Source organism: Melanerpes formicivorus, unplaced genomic scaffold, assembly GCF_026170545.1.
Source record: "Melanerpes formicivorus ecotype bairdi unplaced genomic scaffold, bMelFor1.0.p_v2 SCAF_1, whole genome shotgun sequence".
Classification (NCBI taxonomy): domain Eukaryota; kingdom Metazoa; phylum Chordata; class Aves; order Piciformes; family Picidae; genus Melanerpes; species Melanerpes formicivorus.
The window spans coordinates 54250091-54275125 of record NW_027142353.1 but is presented as its reverse complement, the minus strand read 5'-3'; the positions used below and the strand labels follow the sequence as shown (position 1 = coordinate 54275125).

General features: G+C 41.9%; 1 protein-coding gene across 4 annotated transcripts in view; it reads right to left on the bottom strand.

The window, feature by feature from the left end:
- Positions 1–25035, bottom strand: part of ATP8A2 (ATPase phospholipid transporting 8A2) — a 362223-nt gene that overhangs the window by 165233 nt on the left and 171955 nt on the right. For all 4 annotated transcript variants that reach the window (XM_068143701.1, XM_068143684.1, XM_068143692.1 and 1 more), the window contains one exon: positions 3617–3800. In XM_068143701.1, coding sequence (XP_067999802.1) covers positions 3617–3800 — 184 coding nt within the window. The remainder of the gene's footprint in view (positions 1–3616; positions 3801–25035) is intronic.

Here is a 25035-nt window from a genome sequence, read left to right as displayed (position 1 = left end):
AGCTACTGGCATACTTCAGCACCTGCAAATAAAGGGCTCTACTAAGACACTGCTGTTCTGTGGATGTTAAAATCAGATGAGAACATTATGATCATCTGGCCAGTCTACTTGTGAAATAGCTTGTGTAACTTTTCAGTCATCTTTGTATCAAGCCTAGCATAACTTTTTTTATACAGTGATTATCTTCTAAAAAGATACCCTCCATCTTGACTAAAGGATGAGATGCTGCCACGTTGGGAGAGGGACAGGACACACAGTTAAGAGTGAAAATTAATCCAAAATGGAAGGCAAATTTTCCAAGGGAGCAATGAAACACAGACGTTTAAGAAAAGTTTTCCTAGTTAAGAAAAAGCAGCAGTTCCTAGTCACCAGATGCTCTCTGGATTAAGATGATAAAGCCCCGTACTGAAGAAAAGGTGGTTATAAAAATCTACTACTGTCTCTCTAAACAGGTCATTTGATTAGGGATTCTGTAAACATGGATCACTAGCGCAATATAGTTTCATAGTTTCATTCAGGGTTGGAAGGTACCACAAGGATCATCTAGTTCCAGCCCCCCTGTCATGGGCAGGGACACCCCACACTAGATCAGGCTGGACAGAGCCTCATCCAGCCTGCTCTTAAACACCCCCAGGGACGGGGCCTCGACCACCTCCCTGGACAACCCATTCCAGGGTTTCACCACTCTCATGGTGAAGAACCTCCTCCTCACATCCAGCCTGAATCTCCCCACCTCCAGCTTCATTCCATTCCCCCTAGTCCTATCACTACCTGAGATCCTGAGAAGTCCTTCCCCAGCCTTCCTGTAGGCCCCCTTCAGATACTGGAAGGCCACAATTAGGTCTCCTCGGAGCCTTCTCTTCTGCAGACTGAACAGCCCCAACTCCTTCAGTCTGTCCTCATAGGAGAGGTGCTCCAGCCCTCTGATCATCCTCGTGGCCCTTCTCTGGACACGTTCCAGCACCTCCACATCCCTCTTGTAATAGGGGCTCCAGAACTGGACACAGTACTCCAGGTGGGGTCTCACCAGGGCTGAGTAGAGGGGGAGGATCACCTCCCTCGACCTGCTAGCCACACTTCTCCTGATGCAGCCCAGGATCTGATTGGCTTTGCGGGCTGCAAGTGCACACTGAGAGCTCATGTTGAGCTTTTTGTCCACCAGCACCCCCAAGTCTCTCTCCTCAGGGCTACCCTCCAGCCAGTCACTGCCCAGCCTGTATTTGTGCCTGGGATTGCCTCGACCCAGATGCAGGACCCTGCACTTGCTCTTATTGAACTTCATGAGGTTGGCCTGTGCCCACCTCTCCAGCCTGTCAAGGTCCCTCTGGATGGCCTCCCTTCCCTCCAGCGTGTCTGCTGCACCACACAGCTTGGTGTCATCAGCAAACTTGCTGAGGGTGCACTCAATGCCACAAGGGAAAAGGATGATTCAAATAGATGCTCCTTGCACCTGTGCAAGCTATTTGGAGTAGAATCATACCCAAGTTGCTGTCTTATTTTTGTCTCATTAATGCTTTGATTCCCCCTGGAACCCTGTACAAGCCTATATGGAGGCTTAGTCTTCCATAAGTGCCTACTTCCGGCACCACTGCATTTGAAACAGGATTTGAACGTGAGATACTACATGATAGTGGTTGCCTTCAATTACTCAATAAGAACATACTCTGCCTTCAAGGCATGCACACACACAATAAGGCTTTAGTTGGAGTTATGTCTTTGCTGAAAGAAATATACCCCAAGGAGATCAAGTTTTTCTTTTGAACACTTTGTGAAGCATGCATTACCATACAGTATTAGTCTTCTTCACAAGAGAGACTCCTTGCTCCGTTTTCTAATCAGCACAGAGCTTTTCTATACAACCACCAAAGAAAAAAAAAAAAAACTTAAAAAAAAATCACAAAACCAAACCCACAAAACCCCCCACACAGTTCCACAGTGTTCTGCTAATTTTTGAAAATTAAAATCCTGCCCTGCTGCAAGCAGCTTTTATTTCATACTGAACCAAGAAGATTCACTGCTATTGTCAGTAACTCCCTGACTGGAATTTAAACCCACAGCCACTCACTCCCACATTCTAACTCTAAACGCAAAGATGGGAGCAGAGGGGTGTGGGAGGGTGTTAATGTGGCAGTACCACATGAATACGGAATGACTTCTTCAGATTTAACATTACTGCAACTAGCACAAAAGGAATTAGCCTGTGGGAGCCTCTATGGACAACAGTTAGTGCTTATGTTTGCTTATGAGAATGGAAGTAATAAATTAATCTGAAAAAGTCTAAGTAAAGACCATTCAACTATGTTATACAGTAAAAGTAATATATAGTCTAATAAAGTTAAAAATGCAAAAGTCATAACAAGATACCACAGGCTTTGATTATGAAAGCTCCTACCATGGAGCTTTCATGGAACATGTTACTGTTCATGACAGAATATGGCCTTGATAAAACAGCCTAGGAGTTTCAAGATACACTTGGTGAAAGGTCTCAATTATTCAAACCTAAAACCCAGGATGCTTTATCAGACCACAGAACAGAGCAGCAATAAAAGACTGCCAGTTTGCTTCGCAGCATGGTTAACACAGTAAACAGTTATCTGTGTGAACAGCAGCACTACCCATGCCTTTTCAAGACTTCACCTTCTACTGAAACTATCAAAAATTATATTTCCTATCACTTTGTAGAGCAAATCTGCCTACATCCTGCTAGAAGAGAACATCAGCTGATGTTCACAGATGACCAAGAAAACAATGGATCATCTCTGCTTCCCTCAACTGTAAGTAGTATCTTTATTCTATTCTATCCAGAGAAAGTCCATAATCTCTTTCCTTTCTCATGTTTCTTTTTAAGTCTTTATTCCACAACTTGGTTTCTTCAGTAAATTGCAAACATTTTATTACCCTCCTCCTTAGCCGAAGTAATCAGTGATGAATTTGATGGGGTAGTTCGGGAGCACTCATCCAAATAATATCAAAAATAACATATGTAAAGTGAGAACACCAACCAGCTCTCCAGGACTGTGATCAATTCTTGGATACACCATGGAGGAAAACTAAAGGAAAACTAAAGGAAAACTAAAGGAAAACTAAAGGAAAACTAAAGGAAAACTAAAGGAAAACTAAAGGAAAACTAAAGGAAAACTAAAGGAAAACTAAAGGAAAACTAAAGGAAAACTAAAGGAAAACTAAAGGCACACTAAAGGAAAACTAAAGGCACCTCAAAATAAGAATTTCCAACCAGTCCAACTCATACATACCTGGTTATAATGCCTACTGGTAGTAAGAGAGAAGTGTACCGAGAAATAAGTTACACTTAAAAGCATGTTAACATAAGCATCACAGAAAGTACTTCTCCCTGATTAGTGAAGAACCAAGACATTGCACAGCTGTCAGGAAGGAAACTGATACTTCGAGGTGAGGTGAAGCTTTGACCTGAAGAATATAAATTGTTAATAAGAAATCCCCAACATCATTCAATATACCTGTTTTAGACAGCTGTCAGGAAAAGGAAACAACCAGAGATGCTCCTAGCATGAAGGCTAGAAGCCATCAAGCACTACATGACTGCACAGCTCTTTTCTGACAACAGGACACCGCAGTTGCTTTTTTTGCCTCTGACCTGTGCGATAGCATAATCCGAGCAATTAGTTGCCTGCATGCCCTCATTGCCACTGATCCCCACTCCAACATGAGCCGTCTGGATCATTCCTACATCATTGGCACCATCCCCAATGGCAAGTGTTATGGCATTGACGTGTTTCTTGACCATGTCTACTATTTCAGACTTCTGTAGAGGAGATACTCTGAAAAGGAGAGAAAAAGGTGTCAGTTTCTAACATGCTGAGCAATATGCCTTTCCCAAAAGAACAGCTGTAATCTACATTTAGATGTAATCAAAGGGCAGTTGCTGGGAAGTTTCTTTATTCATCAGTTCAGCTTCAGAACAAGTGCCAGACTGTTTCAGAAAGAGAAAATAGCTTTAAAAATAGTTTCACATAGATGTACTTGCTCATGTTGTATGCAAAAGAGACTAAATAGATAGGAAAGACTTAAAAGCTTTGCACTCCACCCTCAACTCAACTCACCCAATGCATTTTAGCATAGATGAGTGATGTTATATTAGGAACACTGGTGAAAAGTTTCCTCTTCCGCAACAGCAGTTTACAGATTAACAGTACAGGCTTCCCTGTCTGCTGCCAACAGCCCAGGAGAAGAAAGACCACTAGTACAATCAGAAAGTAAAGCAGAGACATTTGCAGCCTTTTGGCAAAAGGTACTGCAGACTTACCCTATTTCCTCCTTGAGCTGACTTCCCCACTTGCCAGACCATCTTTCCAATCTCAGACTACACAGTTAGGATCACAAAAAAATAAGGTCTCTCCCTGATGCACCTTGTGTGCTGCTACAACTCAGACTTCGATGATGTTACTCAATTCCAACACAAAAACAAAAGGCTGACTACATGGCATGTGAATATTTTTATTGGTAGTTATTAAATTAACCTGATCCTTCTCTCATTGCACATCAGTTACACTTCCACAAAATTCATGGAATTCAATAGAGTTAAATAAGTTTAAATCAGTGAGAAGTGGGAAAATAATCTGGACTAGGTTGCTAAATTGGACAAGACACCTAAAATGTCCTCTTTTTCTTGAAAAAGCTGGATCTGGTTACCAAATCATATGAGGTATGCTGGAAATACCTAGATGTAGATTAAACATTTCCATTCTAACCCCATCTGTACAAGCAACCCGAATTCCTTTTCCCATCAGTTTTACTTAAAGCCCCAAATTATTTTACATTCCCTTAAATAATGCTTTGCCACATCTCGACTCAGCCACATAAAACTCAACACAAAGGATGTAACTGATACATAAAAGCTTTACTATTAAAATGGGAGGGGAATGGGGAGCTTGGGGAATGGGAGAGGCAGAGATTTTTCATTGAGAATTTTTTCCAGAGCATATATCCTGTGGGAGCAACTTACACAGCCTTTTAATACACTTGGTTGGATTACCCACTGATCAAAACCCCCAGACTTATCTTGTTTGGCATTTTGCTTTATGGCCTTGGTTTTGTTTAGTGCTGATCGCCTCTTAAAATAACTTGAGTAATAAGAGGAGAAAGAGCTCCTAAGAAAAAAATTGGTGGACTCAGAATTCCCATGTGAACTAAACCACCTGAAAAGTCTAGCAGCTGTCCTGCTCCTAAAAGCTGAAAATAGGAAAAAGTTGCCTGAGCCACAAAATTTACTTAATACCACTAGATAGATTTATTAAGCACTCAATTACCTGGCAATGAAAACACCACTTGGCAGTGTTGGGGCACAGTTAAACTACCAACACAAGCCCCCAGCACGCTAACCAACCTATAGTGCATGAAAGGTGCAATTTTGTAATTATAAAGCAGCTGTGAATATAGTGTGCATCAAATTTTAATTTCTCTCTCATACAAAACCACTTGCACACACCCTGACCTCTTCTACTAGCCCCCTGCTCCCCTGGCACCATGCCCCTCAATGTCACATAATTAAATACAAGCACATGGAACAAGGAGTCAACAAAATGGGAAGCCATAAAATGGGAACTCCAGAGAGACTTGGAGTCATTCATAGAGGGATGGGCCAGACGAGTGCACAGAACCACATTTCCAGCCCCAGGGGCACCTTCAGTGCACAGGACCGTCTGCTTTTGGCAGTCCCCTCATACAATTATTTCATTGCAGCTGAGCAGTGTGCATATCTGCTAACATGCTCCTCAGACACACACATCTCTCAGATGTTCAGTTGACATTCATTTAGTTTTCAGATACAAGGCAACATAAAGAGCTAAGAAGTTCTGTGGTTTTAGATATGCTTAAAATAACAGGGGAATGAAAAAAGACAGACTGTGAACAGCATCTCTGATTGCGTAGTTTAAACTAGTAACTTGTCTACACACACCCCAGACATGAGTAGAATGTGATTGAGATGCTCAAGGTTGTTATAGTGCAGTGTGGATGCAACCTGTCAGGCAAACTAATATATCCTGCATTTACTTCTGTGCTTGCAGGGTAGGTGTGGCTTCAGATTTTAAGTCGACTTTGCCATTCACGACCTATTATTTGTCAAATCAATGGAATGCCTCAACATAAACACATTTATCAACTACTACATAATGTACACAGAGTGTGCTTTTACTGTCTTGACCAAATAAAGTTAATTATACCTACAGTTACATACCACCCAGTTTAAAGACCAACATCCTTATATGCCTAGTAAGACTAAACACGTTACAGGAAATACTAGATACATACTTTAAACAGCAAAAACATTTCTGCACTTGGTTTAATAAGAAAACCTAAGCCAAGGTTTCAGCAAAAAGTTACTTGGTTATAGCTGTATCTTCAAAACAGAATCTTTACAGCAAACATCCTCTTTGATAACCTCCCCACCATGTACATCCACCATTCCAAAGAATATGTTTTGTTTCACACAGTGTGTTAACTATAAAAGTTGCAAATTCAGATGGCTGATGATTTTCTGCAGTGTTCCCTCCTCTTGAAACTCACTCTCTCAGCCCCCAAACCTCTTGTCTGCTTCTTGTAATCTATTTGGTACCAACACACTGCGTCAGATGACATTAATCCCCTTAGAGAGATAAGAGCTGTGGCTGATTACTGCACATTTGATAGGCTGTCTACATGAATAACTGCAACATTATAGTATGGCACACTATTAACCTGCAGCTTCCCCCAGGTGATATCTTGGAAGGAGAGAATGAACAGCCAGATTCACAAAGATTCCTGGACCAATTCAAAGCATAAAATGCAAGCAAACAGCTAATTACTCAGGAGAAAAAAAATTGTAGCAGCAGGCAACTATTGGTAATTATCATTTGGTGCAACATCCCTGGCTTCCACTGCAGACCACACTGTGACAGATACAATCACCTTAGTCTACACTGATTCTCTCTTTTATACATTCTTCTGGGAAAAGAAGAACAAAAATAAGTCATGTTTCCAATACCACAGTTATACCTACAGGATCAAGTCTTCACATTCTTGCTCAATCTGCTTTCCTGAGAACCTGAATTTAACCTTCTCTAGGTAGAAGTAGCCTGGGGTCAAGACTGTGCCTTTATAAAGTTCAGCATTCACCATTTGGGTGTGCAATGCAAAGCATTCATGGATGATGGAAGGGATACATGAAGTCCTACAGAAAACCTGCTACTTGCACACTTTTGAGGTGTCTTTCCAGTAGCCATGTTCTTGAGAGGGTAAGTTGACTTGGGGAAAAAGCAGGTTGTTCTCAGTCTTTATTGGCACTTTGAACAGATTAAGGCAGAAAACCATTTCTATCCTGAGTGAGATGACTGATGTCTTGATATCACATTGCTTCCTCTGTCATGGGCTGGGGTGCAAGGAAGAAAAGGTGCAAAGCGCTAAACCTTGCGAAGAAGCTGGGAAAGAAATGCAGTCACTGATTCTCAGAAAGATATGAACCTAATTATGTTCAGGTCACTTAAATACACAAAGAAACTGTGGAATGAGTCAGGGCCTTACTTTTCAGTGCGATATTTTTACTATCAGTATATACTTCAAGGTCCCTCTTGTACTTAGAGCCCATGAAAACAATAGTCCAGGACAAAGCCCAGAGAGGTAAACCAGCTTATTTCCACAGAGGATGTTGAATGTGGCTTCCCACTTCTGCAGATCAACTCCCAATAGCTTAAAACCTTTATGCTTCATTAACTTCTCTAGCCTGGGTACAGATATTTACGAGCAAACATCTTACCTGATAGGTTTTGTATGTTTAGACAAGTTCTGTTCATATGTTTTAGTCTTCAGTAGTCCTGTGAGGAACAGGGAGTTGGACTTTACGATCCTTATGGGTTCCTTCCTACTTGAGATTTTCTGTGTCTCCCCTCAGCATTTTGTGGGAGGTTTGCTCAAGGTTAATGTTATTTCTTTAAGAAGAGAATTCAAGCATAGATAAAGGATCTTCCAGTTCACTTCCCCCCCACCCCCCCATCAGGACAACCAGAAGAATTCACAAATTTGTACCAGCTCTGACATCTTTGAGTGAAAGATTTCACACACAAACCACCACAAATTAGTGTAGTGGTGAAATTCTCATTGATAAATTGTGTTGGGTTGAAATTTCTGCCCCCCCCCAAACATTAACTTTGCCAGACCAGCTCCCTTAGAAGCAAATAGAAGCTGTATTTATGAGCAAAACTACAATCTATAATGGAATGCAATGAATATGTACAAAATATACAGGATTTACAATATTATACAGGTATTTACAATTAACAAACAGCACAAAACTCCCCTGGTCAAAGACCAGGGAAGCTGCCTCTCTGCTGCCTCCCCCACCTCCCCTCCCACCGTCCAAAAGGGAGAAAGGAGCAGAGAAAACAAGGAAGTGTTAGACTTCAGCAAAACAACACAGCCAAGGTCAGGCAGAAGCAGATTAGTATTTCTCTCCCAAGTGACACAAGTAGAGAAGAGAAGCCCCAAGAATGTTTTGCTACAAGGAATCTTACAGCAGATATTTATCCAATGGAATTGGTTAGAATTATCTTATTGGTTTTCCTTTATACACCCAATAGAGATTTGTTTATATTTTTCTACTTTTCTGCTCAAAATTTGTAACAAAATATTTTTCTAAAACTATTTAGAAACCCATTTTCTAACACCTCAGAAGTACACATTAAGACATTCATTTTAACCAAGCAAAGCAATGCATCACAGCTTTAATGTGCTGTGATCAATCAATTCCTTTACTGCACTTATTGCAATCTGATAAGGTAGCTAATCTCTCTCATTCCCAGACTCCATCGAATACCAAAATGGATGCAGACACAAATGAGACAGGAAGGACACAATCAGCACCACCAGTCTGTGACACATAGGTCAGCTACACTCCACCGAGATGATATCAGCAGGAACTGAGAAACACTTTCTTAATTCTGTCCCTATGCATATCAGTACTTACAGTACAGTTACAGATCCCTGAGCATGACTGTAAATAATACTTCTCACACAGGCCCTTAAACTACTGCATCATTGCAGATGCTTCTTAAATACACAGACAAAGCACAAATAGGAAATAAAAATGAAGTATTTGAAAGAAAAAAAGAAACCATTTAGATTTATTGAAGTCAAGTCTAAAAGACCCCATGAAGACATGGTTCTGCTACAGAACTACCAACTGTATATAAAAAGAGACAAAAGAACAAAACTTCACTGAAGCTCTTCTATCTATGACAGGCAAGGGATTAGTTTATGTCCAGACCATCTTAAAAGGCAATGAAGAGAAGGCAGCCCCACAAGCTCTTCCACACCTGGGCAAGGCACAGCTTGACGCTGTCTTGGCAAGTTCCTCTATTCTGCCTACATGTGTTGGTTTTTGCAGGTAATGATTTTGTTTGTGGGCCTCCTCCTCCAAAACAGGAAGACTCAAAACATTTCTGTTGAAGGCTGCATACTTCTCCCACCCCGATACAAAACTACTCTAAAGACATTCTTACCCACACTTCAAAATTTTTAATGTTCCTTGGTGAAAAGAGGAAGGCAAGGAAAGAAGCTGTTTCAAGTATTACCTCTTTCTGTTTCCACACAGTAACAGGGATTAAACACGAATACATTAATGTCTTGAACATGAAACATTAATTTGATATTCTGCTTCCTTGAAAGGCCTTGCTAATGCAGCACAAGAGGCCCATAAGAGTCTACCTTTATTGCAGTGAACATGATTTTACCCTGTTCTACCATAAAATACACTAGTAATTCAAGATGCTCAGTGACCTCATCTTCAGAAAAAAAAGCACAGACAGAAGACAGCCCAGAAAAAGCAAACAGTTGTCAAAAACATTGCCTTTGTCTCCAGAAAAAGAAGGTAAGATAAATGTCATCACACCACTAACAGTAGCAAGGAATGTTACTATGACATCATACTTAGAAATTCTAAATTACACATTATTTTTTCTGACACACAGAGTGTAGATTTCCACCATGTGTTATCCAAACAAGGACAAGTCTTGAATTATGCTCACGATGTTCTGAGATACCTTAGACAGACTGATGACAACACAGTTAACCTATGCAGAAGAGTGAACAAAAGCACACAAATAGACTTGAACCGGAATGCTTCTCATTTACCAAGGACTCTCAATCTCCTTCACTTGCTGACAATCATAATTTCACAGGGACTGGCTCTGGTGTAATACTTACAACTCTGAAGACAGCACTGAGTGAACTGATTGATAGTTTAATGTTCATAAAAAGCACCAAAGGAATTCATCCAACTGCGTATAAGTGCTTCCAGTGGAGACATCTCTATCTGCACTAATCACACCACGCTCCTTTTATAGTCAATGGAGAGAAACTAGCATTTCTGGAGTGCAGTTAATCTGGCTTATTTTAGACAGGTACTTCAAGGGTATAGTTTATTTCCTCTTACAAGTGCCATTATCTCTCCACCAAGGTGTGGGGGGAGGGAGGGCTGAAGGTAACTAGCTCACATGAAAACGCCTACTACTGATACGTAATATGACACAGGATGCCATGTATCTTACATAACTGCAGTGCTAAACACCTTTATATTAATCATGTGCATAAGACAAGCTTTTCCTCTCTTGCTTTCTAGCAAGATGGAGTGTCTGCTTCCTCCTGACACACACATCCAGTGCTGAACTGACTGATAAAGCATGTCCTCCTCACCTTCTCTTAAAATTGTCATTTCCTCACTGCAGTGCCAGCTCTTGCAAATTCTCTTCTGCAGTAATTCCCCAGACCCACCTTTTCTGAACACAGACAATTATACATCTTCCCAAACCTCTACTGGCTTCTGTAAAAACAACCACAACTTGATCATCCTTGGTCATTTCAGCTGTGATCTCACTTCTCCATACTACCTTCGTTTCCTGAGCAAACCATCCTCCAAATTGTTTTACTCTTCCAAATTCATAAGGCTTGTTTCAAGCCTGAGTTTTACACCTTACTTCACTTACCAGGAGTCACATTTCCTCTTGTTGCAAGTACAAAAAAGAAATACTTACAAGCCTCACTGAGTTGTCACATGCTTGACAGAGCAACATACGTTACCTGTAAATTTCAGGTTATCCAGAACTGGGTATTTTTGGTGCTTAGCACGGCTCTGAGTCAAAACACATGCACACACTTCTGCAGGCTCACAGAACATGCAGCAGCCCTTTTTAATTGAACCGTTACCAAAACAGTTCCTTCTGCATCACTTCAGGTATGACGGAAATGCCTTCTTCATATAAATCTCTCTTTGTACTACTTACAAAGCCATTGAATCATACACAGTCTTTTGAAGAGGACTGGTACCTTTTTATCACAAAGACTCTTTTTCTAATTATATACATGCTGGGCTTAATATATGCATCACTAGAGAATTTCTCCCTTGCATTCCATATTTCAACAACTCATTTGCCATTCACAATTGCCATGGAAATTACCTTCAGAGGACTATGAAATAATCTCTTTATAAGCTGGATTCAGCGTATTAAACAGTGTGATACAATACACAGTGCCTCAGTGAACACAGGGTTAAGTTTCTAGTCAGCATCTTCTTCATCTTTGATATCCCTCCCTGCATGTTTCTGACTGATAGCCCTTCCCCCAAACCTTCTTTATGGGGCAAAGATTAAAGAGGGAAAATCTAGTTTGGAAAATGAATGACTTGGGAAGTGATGAGTTAGCATAAAAACGGTGTTGAATGGGAAACTAGTTTGCATTTTTAACTATAGCAGTCACTAGCGGCAACAGCTATAATAATAACAACTATTTAAACTGAAACTAACGCTTCAAATTAATTTTGAGCTTCCTTAACCCCAAGCTGATTAAGGCACATTCATTTCCATGCTAATCAGCCTTAGCAGTTCTTGTGCAACACAGAAATCTGCCTTTTTTCTAATGACAGAGTAAAAAAATTCCAGCTGTAAAACGTACCGCTTAGAGCCTCTATGGCCTTAAGGACATGCACAGCAAGTGAGCATCCATGTATTTCACATCACAGAGGTGTTCACAGACTTTTGCAACCCATGGCAAATGAAGTGGCAGTTGAGACTATGACAATTAAAAAGCACATCGCCCCTGTGCTGAAGGCAACAGATCAACTGGAGAGCCAGGTTGAGCACCTGCCTCTAGAAGCAGAACAGCAACACTGCAGTAGCTTCGACCACACCATGCGGGCAGCATTGTTACTGAAAGGCACCCTGCTCCTCCATGCTAACTACAGCTCATGAACTATAAAATGTAGCACCTTCAGATAGCCTTCCTGTTGTAAACTACTGCTTTTCTGCATAATCATCTACCTAAAAAATAAGCCACAAACACTGACATGGGAGGAAGATGAAGGGAGAGGTAAACAGTAGATTTTAGATAGTTGCCATTTCAGCAGCACTACAAAGACCAGCAGTTTCATTTATTCACTCTATGTTATAACAGATCTGCATGGCTTACTCTTCTTTCTAGGAACTACAGTGTCCTGGAATTTCAAACGAGAAGAGAAATCAGCAACTTGCAACTACACGTTAACAGTTCAAAATCTAGGATCCATGAATTACATGCTCCTAGAACAGACTAACTATCATCAGAGAGCTGCAATGTACCGGTATATCATGTTGAGGAGTTATTACTCAATATGAAAGTGCTACCTCTTTGTAACAAAAAGAGAATTTCAGTTTCAGAATTACCAGTACGCCTCAAAAGTCAGGGTCACATTCCATCATGGAAGAAAGACAAGCTCCCCCCAAATTTTCTTGTGACACCACCACAGAAATGCAAATTCTCAGTATTCCCTGAAGCTGTCTCTAACGGCCAATGGCATCCTGGACTGCTTCAGGAACAGTGTGGCCAGCAGGAGCAGGGAGGTCATTCTGCCCCTGTACACTGCACTGGTTAGGCCACACCTCGAGTACTGTGTCCAGTTCTGGGCCCCTCAGTTTAGGAAGGATGTTGACTTGCTGGAATGAGTCCAGAGAAGGGCAACAAAGTTGGTGAGGGGTTTGGAATACAAGGCCTATGAGGAGAGACTGAGGGAGCTGGGGTTGCTTAGCCTGGAGAGGAGAAGGCTCAGAGGTGACCTTATTGCTCTCTACAACTACCTGAAGGGAAGTTGTAGACAGGCAGAGGTCTCTTCTCCCAGGCAGCCAGTACCAGAACAAGAGGACACAGTCTCAGGCTGTGCCAGGGAAGGTTTAGGTTGGATGTTAGGAAGAAGTTCTACACAGAGAGAGTGATTGGCCCTTGGAATGGGCTGCCCGGGGAGGTGGTGGAGTCACCATCATTGGAGGTCTTCAGGGGGAGACTTGATGGGGTGCTTGGTGCCATGGTTTAGTTATTTAGGTGGGTTGGATTGGTTGATGGGTTGGACACGATGATAGAATAGAATAGAATAAACCAGGTTGGAAGAGACCTTCAAGATCATCGCGTCCAACCTATCACCCAACACCACCTAATCAACTAACCCATCTAACCAAGCACCCTGTCAAGTCTCCTCCTGAACACCTCCAGTGACGGCGACTCCACCACCTCCCCGGGCAGTCCATTCCAATGGGCAATCACTCTCTCTGTGTAAAACTTCCTCCTGACCTCCAGCCTGAACTTCCCCTGGTGCAGCCTGAGACTGTGTCCTCTTGTTCTGGTGCTGGCTGCCTGGGAGAAGAGACCAACCTCTGCCTGTTTACAACCCCCCTTCAGGTAGTTGTAGAGAGTAATGAGGTAATGATCTTGAAGGTCTCTTCCAACCTGGTTTATTATTGTTCTGTTACTATTCTATTATTATAAAATGTTTACAGTAAAGTCCCTAAATCTTCAAACAATAAAAAAGGGGGGGAAAAGAACTGAACTTCTAGTTTTCCACAATCTCTCCACAGTTCAGCACCAGAGTGTTTCCACTAAGATTTAAAAAATAAAATTTATATATATGTATATATATATATATATAAATTGACCACTTCAAGACAGAAAGGACATGGGCAACTGCACATCTGACTTGGACTAGCTCAGTCTTGGTCACTGTGGTGTTCAGGCATGACACCTCTCTCCTGCAGGGGTCTGGGGAACATGGGAAAAAGACAACCCAGGCATCAGAGGGTCTGGCAAACAAGGGATATGTCTTCCCTTTGTGGTAAACAGGCACCTGCACTGCCCATGCTTCACTCTGACTAGGTTTATGTCTTCACTTTATATGATCACAACTTAGTGAAATCCCTTTCTATTGATTGTGACTTGGTCAAATTTATCCTCAGACAAATGGTAAAAGCAAAGCCAAAATGTAAACAAGGTGCCTTGCTATGATTTGGGAAAAGAAGTCACAAGCCTTGCAACTCAGTCTTTGCTGTGCCCCAGTTGACCCAGAAAGATGCAAGCCCCTTCACATATGCTCCACTGAAACCACACTCAGCCTGTTTGCACTGCAAAAGGCCAGGAGCACACAGATGTGTCTTGCCGGGCAGAAAGGACAACGGCCAGGCAAGCCAAGACCCCAGGAATCGTCCCCTTGCAGCGATAAGTCGCTTCCAGCTTCAGTGCCTGCTTCTCAATCCCAGACCTTGCAGCAAAGCGTAGAGAGAAACAGCCTATTGTCAAGAGCCTGAAACCCCGAGACAGCCTGTGAACCCTGGGAAGCTTCGAGAGCCACCTGCCATTGTGCCACGGCCAGCCTGCCCACTGGGACAGTGAGACAACCCTGCCAGCAACCAGCGCCCGGGAGCACCCCAAAAACCCTTACTAGCTAACGTACAGCAGCAGCATCCTTCTACATGGGTGGAACTCCTGTTGTTCTGTGTATCCAGGACTGTATTGCAGCCCTGGAGAGAATTACAGAGAATAATCATTTTGTGAGTAATTGGTTATCTCTATAAAGCCCCTTTGTAAAAGATTCTGTCTTGCTGCTGCCCTTTTGGCAAGGTTCCTGTGAGGTCCATCCCTAGTGGACAAGCAGTGTAATGCCGTGGCAGATTCTTTTTCCCAGTCTTCTTTTCCCTGGTTTGCCTAATACTGTTTAAATTGTTAATATTGCCTACATACTGTACATACCCATTGCAAATATACTACAGCTGCACGTCATACCCATTACAAAGTTGTTCTGCAATTTTCATACTAATAAATAACAATTAATAATTGTAAAAATACCATATTTGCCTGACTAAAATCATAATTCATATTCATAAGTCACCTATTAAATCTGCACTCCTTTCAAAACCAGCTTAAGTATTAACTTAGAGGAAAACATTCACAGCACCTGCACTACTCCCAAACATAAGCTTCAAGAAAGGAGCTGTACATGAGCCTCTAACCTCAGACTCACTGTTCCCAGAAACTTGTCCAGACATTTTGGAGCAATCCAGGCAGAACCAAGGAATACTTCAACAGAACAAGATTGACATATACAGTCCAGTGTCAATGCTTGCTCCTTCATGCTCTTATTAATAATTGTATGCACATGATAAAGTGCTTAACAGAGCAGGAAAAGCCTCACAACACTCAACTCCCTTTTGTTTTCCCAAGCTTGCACTGACATCAGAATTATGGCTCTTCTGAAAACTCCAAGCTGGCCACCTTGCTATTACTGAAAAGAATCTTCAGGAGTTTCTTCAAAAAAATGCCAAGAAACTGCAGTTTCATTTCCTGCACATGTCTCAATTCTCAAAGCTGATTTTCTTTTGCACATATGATTTTCAGTTTTAGTCTCATCCATATTTTTGGCCACAGGATCAGCCTTACCAGCACAGACAGAGCTTGCACATGATAGTGCTCTCTGTAGAGTACAGCCAGTCAAGAAAAAGCACAAATATTTTGCTTAATAGCTCAAACTATGCCAATAATTTTGCTTCCCGAATTAGTGAAGTTTCGGCACCTAGATTTGTATTCTTAATCTATGTCAAACATCTTTATAGAAAGGACTTAAAATGATGCAGTTCTAGTTGGGTAACATGCATGGTTGCGCTTCACAGAACACGCTTAGTCTGCTGAGTAATATGATGCCAGGATAAACTGTTCCTTCTACCACCCCTTTTAATTAAATAGCATAAAAAGACACCTGAACAATTAGCTAAGGAGCTTTAGAACACCAAGGTTACATGCACTTCAGCTAACATTTTCCTGAAAGCAAAGAGAAGGACCTTCTGAAAGACCATTTTTCCCCAGAGAGAAAGCCAGCTTTAAGACATTTTCAGCAGGCATTATAATGAGCCCCTCTCTATTAACTTGTGGCCTTCCATGGTGAACTGTCAGGCAACAGCATAAAGTACCAGTCCATTACCGGGGCAGGAGAGCAGATTTCTTCCATGTTCATTCTTACATCAGATTGGTCTTAGAAAAAGAACAAAGAAAAAGGTGTTCTCTCACTGTTAGTGATTTTGAGCACTGGGCTGCTTCAAACCAGTAGTACCACAGAAACATTCTATGTGAGCACATCCAAATCATTAGTGCCAGTGGAATGTGAAGTATCAGATAGAGCTACCTCATGACTGCTAAGGTAACTTAAATCACTCATACCCTGGGCTACATCTGGAGGAGTGCAATGAGACAGACCCCAGGAAACATTTTGTTAGAAAGATGCCAGGGAAATTGAGACAAAGAAGGAAACAATGGAAGCTAGCTATATTCACTGACACACTTCGTAACAACTCAAGCAAACTTTACAAAACAAGAAAGAGGAGGGGAGGAGAAAAGATAACTTGCCCAGAGCTGAAAAATTCATCAGCTCTATAGGGAGCAAGAAAGCAACTTTTGTGAGTTAGACATGATAGTTAATCTGCATCACAGTGTATCAGTACTGATGCTTGCCTTCTTAAACACAGCCACGGAAAGCAAGTCAGCTGACAGTGCTTTCTCTCCAGAGGACTAAAAACCTGTGCATACTCATGTGACTTAATAAAATGGCTTTTATAGCAGCATGTAGTCTAATCTTAATTTACACAGTAGACTTTACTATTTTATTTTCAGTTACAAGCTAAGACTTGGAAGTTCACATAAGCCTGCTTACTATATAGCTTAGTTATTAAACACACCAGCAAAAGACATGTAACAGCAAATTGTTTTCAAAACACAATAAATAGGGGGGGGGGGGGGGGGGAGGAATCCTTCAGCCAAACAAGCTCATGGGGTAAAAAGTAAGCCCTGCATTCAAACATGACCTAGCAACCAGAAAGCTCTTCAGATACATTGCAGAAGCAGAACATAAATGTGATAATATGAAAAACTGTAATGTTCAAAGAACTTGGTAAACACACTACATCTTCAACAAGCTTGTCTCCACAGCAGGACACAAGGCACACTAATGTACATACTTACCTTGAATAAGCTGTGCCCAAGGGTGGGTGGAGAAGGGTTGGGATGGAAAAGGGGGATACTACACGACTGGCTGATCGCAAGCCTCCCAAAGTCAGATATGCTGATTGACAACATATTCCCACGTGCAACTGCCACCACAAAACAGAGTTCAGGGCACTACCCTTTCTCAAAGTTAAGTTTTGAAAAGCCACTTCACTTTGTTTACGTCTAGACAAAGCTCTACACTGCGTTTCTCAAACGAGGGTCAGAGTAACCTTGCTAGAAGTTTGCTGGCAGTGATGTGCAAGGCACAGTCAAAGATTACTTCTGCAAAGACCCAGGAGAACTTGGCAGCTCTAACATGAAAGCGGTCAAAACACTCACTTTATGAAGATGGAGAGATATTAAACGAGCAGCTTGCTCTCCCATGAGTATAATGGGGAAACATTAAGATTACAGATTACTAATAGCCTTACACTCACACTTGATCATGACTTAAAAAAAACAAATATCAAAGCTAAAACCTTGGATTAAAAATACTCTGCAAAAACAAACTGAATGCCAAAAAAAGTCAATTACTAAGTCTTCTACATGCAAAAAAAAACCCAAACTGTTTACATGGAACAGAAAATCTACTTATTCTCTAGATGCACTTGGCTATAGTAGTACTGTAGATGCCCTGCTGTTTAATCTTTGGGAATACAGACTTGATTCTCATTCACACTGCTCATATCCAGTACAAATAACAACCCAAATGCAAGCCAAAAAGTTGGAGTAGAGCAGAGCGGAGCGATTAGCTCAGGTGAGGATCCAACTGTTTTAGTGTATTTGAGATGTAGCTAAACAGCATTCTTCATATAAAACAGAGTTCACACGAATCAAGTGAAACAAGAGAAGGAGAGAAACTGAAAATAATCCAGATGGTCAGGGGTCTAAAGGACATAACCAGTAATAAAAGCCTGCGTCACCTGGGCTTGGGCAGGTAAGAGATAGCTTAGGAACAACAGTGTACTACTACTCAAGGCAGAGTTATTGAAGTTCTCCCATTACATCAAACAATGTCACTAGGGCCAATGGCTGTATTGCCAACTGGGAGGTTTAAGTTGAGGGTCATGCATGTTGAGCGACATTAAAAATTTACCAGAGCAGTTGTGAAATCTCTGCCTACAAGAGTTTTCCATGGCTCAAATACAGCGAGTCATGGCTGACATGACCTACTGTGGACAACCCTGCCTTGAGAAAGAGACTGGAGTAGGCTTTTAGAAGTCACATCCACCTGGACTGTCCTTCAGCTGAAGTCTCAGGTTAGTGCCAACAGAGGCACTTTTCAACTGAAGGATTAATACGGTCCCTGAAGAGGATTCTTAGAATCATAGAATTGTTAGGTTTGGAAGGGACCTCAAGGATCATCTGTTCCAGCCCACCTGCTATGGGCAGGGGCACCTCACAGTAGATCAGGTTGCCCAGAGCCACATCCATCCTGCCCTTTAAAAACTTCCAGGGAGGGAGCTTCCACCACCTCCCTGGGTAACCTGTTCCAGTGTCTCACCACACTCATGCTGAAGAGTTTCTAACGTCCAATCTGAATCTACCCATTTCTAGTTTTGCTCCATTCTCCATAGTCCTATCACTACCTGACATCCTAGAAAGTCCCTCCCCAGCTTTCTTGTAAGACCCCCTTCAGATACTGGAAGGCCACAATAAGCTCTCCTCAGAGCCTTCTCTTCTCCAGACTGAATAGCCCCAACTCCCTCAGCCTGCTCTCATAGGAGAGGTGCTCCAGCCCTCTAATCATCCTTGTGGCCCTTCTCTGGACTCACTCTGTGTCCAGAGAACTGTGTACTGTGATACTACTGTGATACACTCCAGCACATCCAGATCCTTCCTGTAATAGGGGCTCCAGAATTGGACACAGTACTCCAGTGGGGTCTCACCAGAGCAGAGTAGAGGGGGAAAAACACCTCCCTTGATCTGCTGACTATGCGTCTCTTGATGCAGCAGGATGTGATTTGCTCTCTGGGCTGCAAGTGCACACTGGTGGTTCATGTTGAGCTTCTCATTCACCAGCACTCCCAAGTCCTTTTCTTCAGGGCTGCTCTCAAGCCAGTCACTGCCCAGCCTATATTGGTGCTTGGGATTGCCCTGATCCAGATGCAGGAGCTTGCACTTGGTCTTGTTGAACCTCCTGAGGCTGTCATGGGCCCACCTCTCCAGCCTGTCAAAGTCCCTCTTATGTGGTTCTGTCCCAAGGAATTGAGTACACATGCTGCTTTGTGTGCTGAAGTTCTCCATTCAGATAAAGTATGACTGGGTGCCGCAGCAGAAGTGACCTCATCTCCTTCACCTGCATGTCATCGTGCCATGTTACTAGAGCACCTTCCTCAGGTAAACAGCCTCCTCCTTCCAGCCTTGCCTTTTCCTTATCCATCAGCACCTCAGACTCCTTGCACCATCACATAATGTCCTTTCTTTTGCCTGAATAACCCACTGGTGTAGAAATCACATAAATAACTCTGTGCATAATTTCCTTAAATAAGATTTTTGTGCTTTAACAGTGGCTACGTTAGACTTGGCAACTTTTAAGTTAACATTTTGGATAGATGCTATAAAATTTCCCAGTTATTTTTATGCCACAGACTCCTCAGGAAAAAAAAGAAAAAAATCTCAAAAAATACATCTGGCATAAAAGCCAATCAATCAAAAGAAATAAACAGATCTCCTGAGAAAGCTAGACAGCCGGTGTAGACTCAACAGAAACTGCTCTGATCTGGCAAAAAAAGTTCCACATGGGAAATACTCCTTCCAAAAGGGTCAGCTCTCAAAGACTTCATTTTTTCAGAAGCACTCCCCATATCACTGTTCCCAAATCTAGCAAAAATTAACATTTTAATCTCATTAGTGCATGAAGTCATGATCATAACCCAGTTTTCAGACAAAGTGGGACTTCACAGTAACAGATTGCTAGTTTCTTTCTCTCATCTTTGCTTAAAAAAGGGGAAATTGATCACTAGATGTAGTCCTCCTAATTTAAAACCCCTGACCATTAGCCTCATTTATTCGTAACAGTTGCTATGAAACTTGATCTTTAGTAGAGTTGGAATACTCCTAAACACTATGTCACATTTATTTGTGTTTCACTGTGAAAAGAGGTTTGACTGAAAATATGGAAGTTCAAAGAAAAAACACCAAATCCTCTTCACTTGCATTGTGCCATAATTATGGTCAGTGCTAACTTCTACGTAGATTTCCCAGTTTCTGTACCTGAAACACACATTTCCCTCTCTAACCTTTCCTGTGTGTGACCACAAATCTGTGACATTTAAAAAATACAGTTTAAATAAGGCTATTAGGAAAGCCACAGTTGCATTTTAAGTCTATCTTCACTCAATTTACTAGCTAACTAATCACTTGGAGGCTGGTCTACAGCAAATCCCTCCACGGATTTTAATGAGGCTTGAATAAGGTTCAGCCCTCTGTAGACCCGGGTTCTCCTAATAAGTTCACCTTAAAAAGTTTCCAGGGGATGTTCCATCCACATATCCTGCAGAAATTCTGAATATTTAGTATTAGCAACTATCGTTTTGTTGCTATTCCCAGTACATCGCACAGCAGTAGATACAGAAATCAACTCAGTTGTGCATGCTAATGAATGAACGAAGCGAGCCATCACAAGACACACTGAAAATCATCTCCCCATCTGTAGCATTTGCCAAGTCGCTAGAGAGACTAAAGGAATTAAAATAAAATAAAAAGAGGAGGAGGAGGGAACCTTGCACAGCCATGTAACCTGAACTAGCGTAATTGCCAGTACAAACAGGCTCATTTTCAAATATCCGTGGGTCAGAAATAACAGCACAGCTCAAAGCAGCTGCGGTCACACTGTTTACTCTCCTTTCTGACATAAAAGCTTTTTCCTCTGTCAATAGTTCTTAATGCAGAAACATCTAAATGTATGCTAATGCCCAGAGCAATAACTTCCTTTGATTGATTCAATAGTACTGAAAGTAGCAGGAAAAAAGATCAAACCAAGTATTACACAAACAACCAACGTCTTCAATATGGTACGCGTCAGCATGAAAGCTGAAAGGAGCTGAACAAGCCAGCTACTAATGTCTTACATGGTTCTGAAAGTGGCAGCATTCTTAAGTGCTTCAAGATAAAAGTGTTTAAGTTGTGACATCAATTTATAGAGCTCTTTAATACAAGGAAAGTGCTTTGATTTAACGTGATTTATGACACACAAGAACTTCTGTTGTCTTCAGAGAAAGCATAGCAGTTTACAATAAACACAAGATAATTAAACATTTTTGCAGCCAGTTACTCTCCTGAAATCATAATTAGGAAAAACAAACATGACCCCTCTTTGCCTTTTATGCTGCCTAAAATTCCTTTTTCTGTCTTCCATCTCGGTGACTCACCTTTCTTTCAACATCCTTGCACTGGAGATCTTCCAGTGACAAACTTCTCTGGTATTACTTCATTACTTCAGTGGAGACATTTTCAACTTCCCAATATCCTGTTTTTCTACAAAGCTGCTACAGTGTTTACAGAAGAACACTAAGGCACATACAGACACAAAATCTGAACAAATGGCCTATGACTCTTTCAAGTGTGTTGCTCCTGCTCCAGCAGGGATGTTGGACTAGATACTCTTTCACAGTCCCTTCCAACCCCTGACATTCTGAACTACAACTAATAAAAACTCTGGCTGCAGTATGTTATGTTTTACCCTCCCAGGGTTCAGCACAATTTTTGCCCACACTATGTGTACTCTACAATTTGAAGTTATTTAACTGCTAGGAAAAAAAATTCTGGTTGTATTTAACCAACTACGTCCCAGATGCACAAAACACCTAAGGTAACCAAATTGTTCCTTTTAGTACAGATAGGTAACTACATTCGCTTCTAGGAGACCGAGATAAAGCTAAAGGAGAAGGGAGCATTTTACGCTCTGGGTAACTGGTAGATGAAACAACTGGAGCAGGATTTAGAAATTAGGATCCACTGTCCTGTCCTCCTTGAGCAGGCAAGTAGGAGATAGGTAGCACACCTTACCTAAGCCTGATCTCAAAAGACCCACACACAAATAAAACCAGACCACTACAAAAAACAAACCCAAACAAAAGCAACCCACAACCAAAACAAAACCACAAAAAACTCCCCAACCAAAAAAGAAAAAAGCAACCCCAAGGCAGATGGTGTTCTAAACTCCCACAGTCTAAACAGGTTACTCATTTTAAGGCTGATTCATGGGATGCCTTCAGTATGAATACCAAAGCCAGACCTTAAAAGCATTTACGGGTATGGATGCCTATTTCACGCATTTCAGACAAATTCTAGCGCAACAGTTACTTCCAACAGCCTCTTTTCTCAGTTCCTCTGGCCTCGTGTGGGACATGACTACCTAGAAGCTATGTTTACAGACCTTCAGCACATCAGTTATTAAGCAAGTTTATCTTATTTCTGGATCTAGCAATCTCAGCTCCATCTAAGGCAATTGTTCAGCTATGTCCAAAAAGTAACAACTTCATTTATGAAACACAAATGACAAACCTCCACCAGTGTGTAAATGCATGAATGCAGGGTGTATCAACATTCTCCATAGACAGATCTTCTTGTTCAAACAGATAAAAACAACCAGAAGGGGGTCTAAAAAAAGGGGAGTAGGGAAGATGAGATGTGTGGAAGTGCTTTCAAACAAAGATCCTTTATCTGAAAAAGGCAACTAAAAGTCAATATCCTGGTGGCAATTTTGATGAGGTGGAAGAAGAGCAGCCAAAGTACGATTATTCATCGTTTCATCAAGCACAAGAACTTCATGGCATCCAATCAACTTACCAGGCAACTTTAAAAGCAGAAAGAAATACTTCCTCTGCAGAGCATATAACACCCTTTATCCAGGGTGAGATTACAGACTAATCTCTAGTTGAGATTCGAGCAACATCTGGCTCAGTTGGTAGTGCATAAGACCCTTAATGGGAAGGTCATGAGTTCAAGCCTGCAGTGGGCAGTAGTGTCCTCCCTACCCTAGTCATGAGGTCTGTGGTGACAGGTTGGACTCTATGATCTTTGAGGTCTCTTCCAACCTTAGTGATACTGAAATACTGAGATGAAACCTTTCTGAATGTGTTTAAACTCTAAAGTTAATTAAATAGAAAGAATAAATACATCAAGGATTAAGAAAACAAGATGCAGATACAGCTGTTAGCAACACAGGTCTCACATTCATTAATTACATACACATTCCCAAGGTAGCTACCGATCACTGTTTGAAACCAAAAACTGGATTAGATTTGGTCTGGTGCAACACAAGACATTCATAGCTGAACCCAGTCTTAAGATAATTAGCTGACAACTACAGCAATTGTCGCCTTCCAGTATCTGAAGGGGGCCTACAGGAAGGCAGGGGAAGGACTTCTGAGGATCTCAGGTAGTGATAGGACTAGGGGGAATGGAATGAAGCTGGAGGTGGGGAGATTCAGGCTGGATGTGAGGAGGAGGTTCTTCACCATGAGAGTGGTGAAACCCTGGAATGGGTTGTCCAGGGAGGTGGTCGAGGCCCCGTCCCTGGGGGTGTTTAAGAGCAGGCTGGATGAGGCTCTGTCCAGCCTGATCTAGTGTGGGGTGTCCCTGCCCATGGCAGGGGGTTTGGAATTAGATGATCCTTGTGGTCCCTTCCAACCCTGAATGAAACTATGAAACTATGAAATGTAATTTTCTATACATACTTATCACTAGATGAGAAAACAAATGTACTGCAGTATTACCCAGCAAATTTTGCGATACCCTACTGAAAACCTCCTGCAAGAAAAAAGCTCACCTTCTAATGAACTGGATAGCAATCTGTGCAGTGAAACATAATGCACTGTCATGCCAGATAATTGATCTCTTACTGCTTTGAACTGAAATCCTGACAGTGGTAAGCCTGCTTTCCTCCTAGATAAAAAGAAATCAACAATCCCTAACAACATATGATAATTACTGGAAGTTTATTTAGACCAGTTTAAATGTACAAGAGATTTTGAGAAGTTACAGTACTTATAAACATGAAAACCTAAGTTTCTTTTTCTACTCTTACTGCCTATTTCATGAGGAGGAGGACATTAAAACTATACTATGTATTCTACAGCAAAATGTTGGAGACCATTATATAACCGAAAGGCATCTAGAGATAAGTCTAGCTGCTTTGCTTTGAATAATGACATGCACTTATTGCTCCACTTAGTATGATAGTATCAGTCAGGGTTGGAAGGAACCACAAGGATCATCTAGTTCCAACCCCCCTGCCATGGCCAGGGACACCCCACACTAGATCAAGCTGGCCAGAGCCTCATCCAGCCTGCTCTTAAACACCTCCAGGGACGGGGCCCCAACAACCTCCCTGGACAACCCATTCCAGGGTCGCACCTCTCTCATAGTGAAGAACCTCCTCCTCACCTCCAGCCTGAATCTCCCCACCTCCACCTTCATTCCATTCCCCCTAGTCCTATCACTACCTAAGAACCTGAGAAGTCCTTCCCCAGCCTTCCTGTAGGCCCCCTTCAGATACTGGAAGGCTACAATTAGGTCACCTCGGAGCCTTCTCTTCTCCAGACTGAACAGCCCCAACTCCTTCAGTCTGTCCTCATAGGAGAGGTGCTCCAGCCCTCTGCTCATCCTTGAATAGGATGTCAAAGGGCTCTTCAATCCGCAGCTAGTACAACCGAATTTGCAGCAGGCAAACTCCCTTTTCCTGCTACAGAAAGA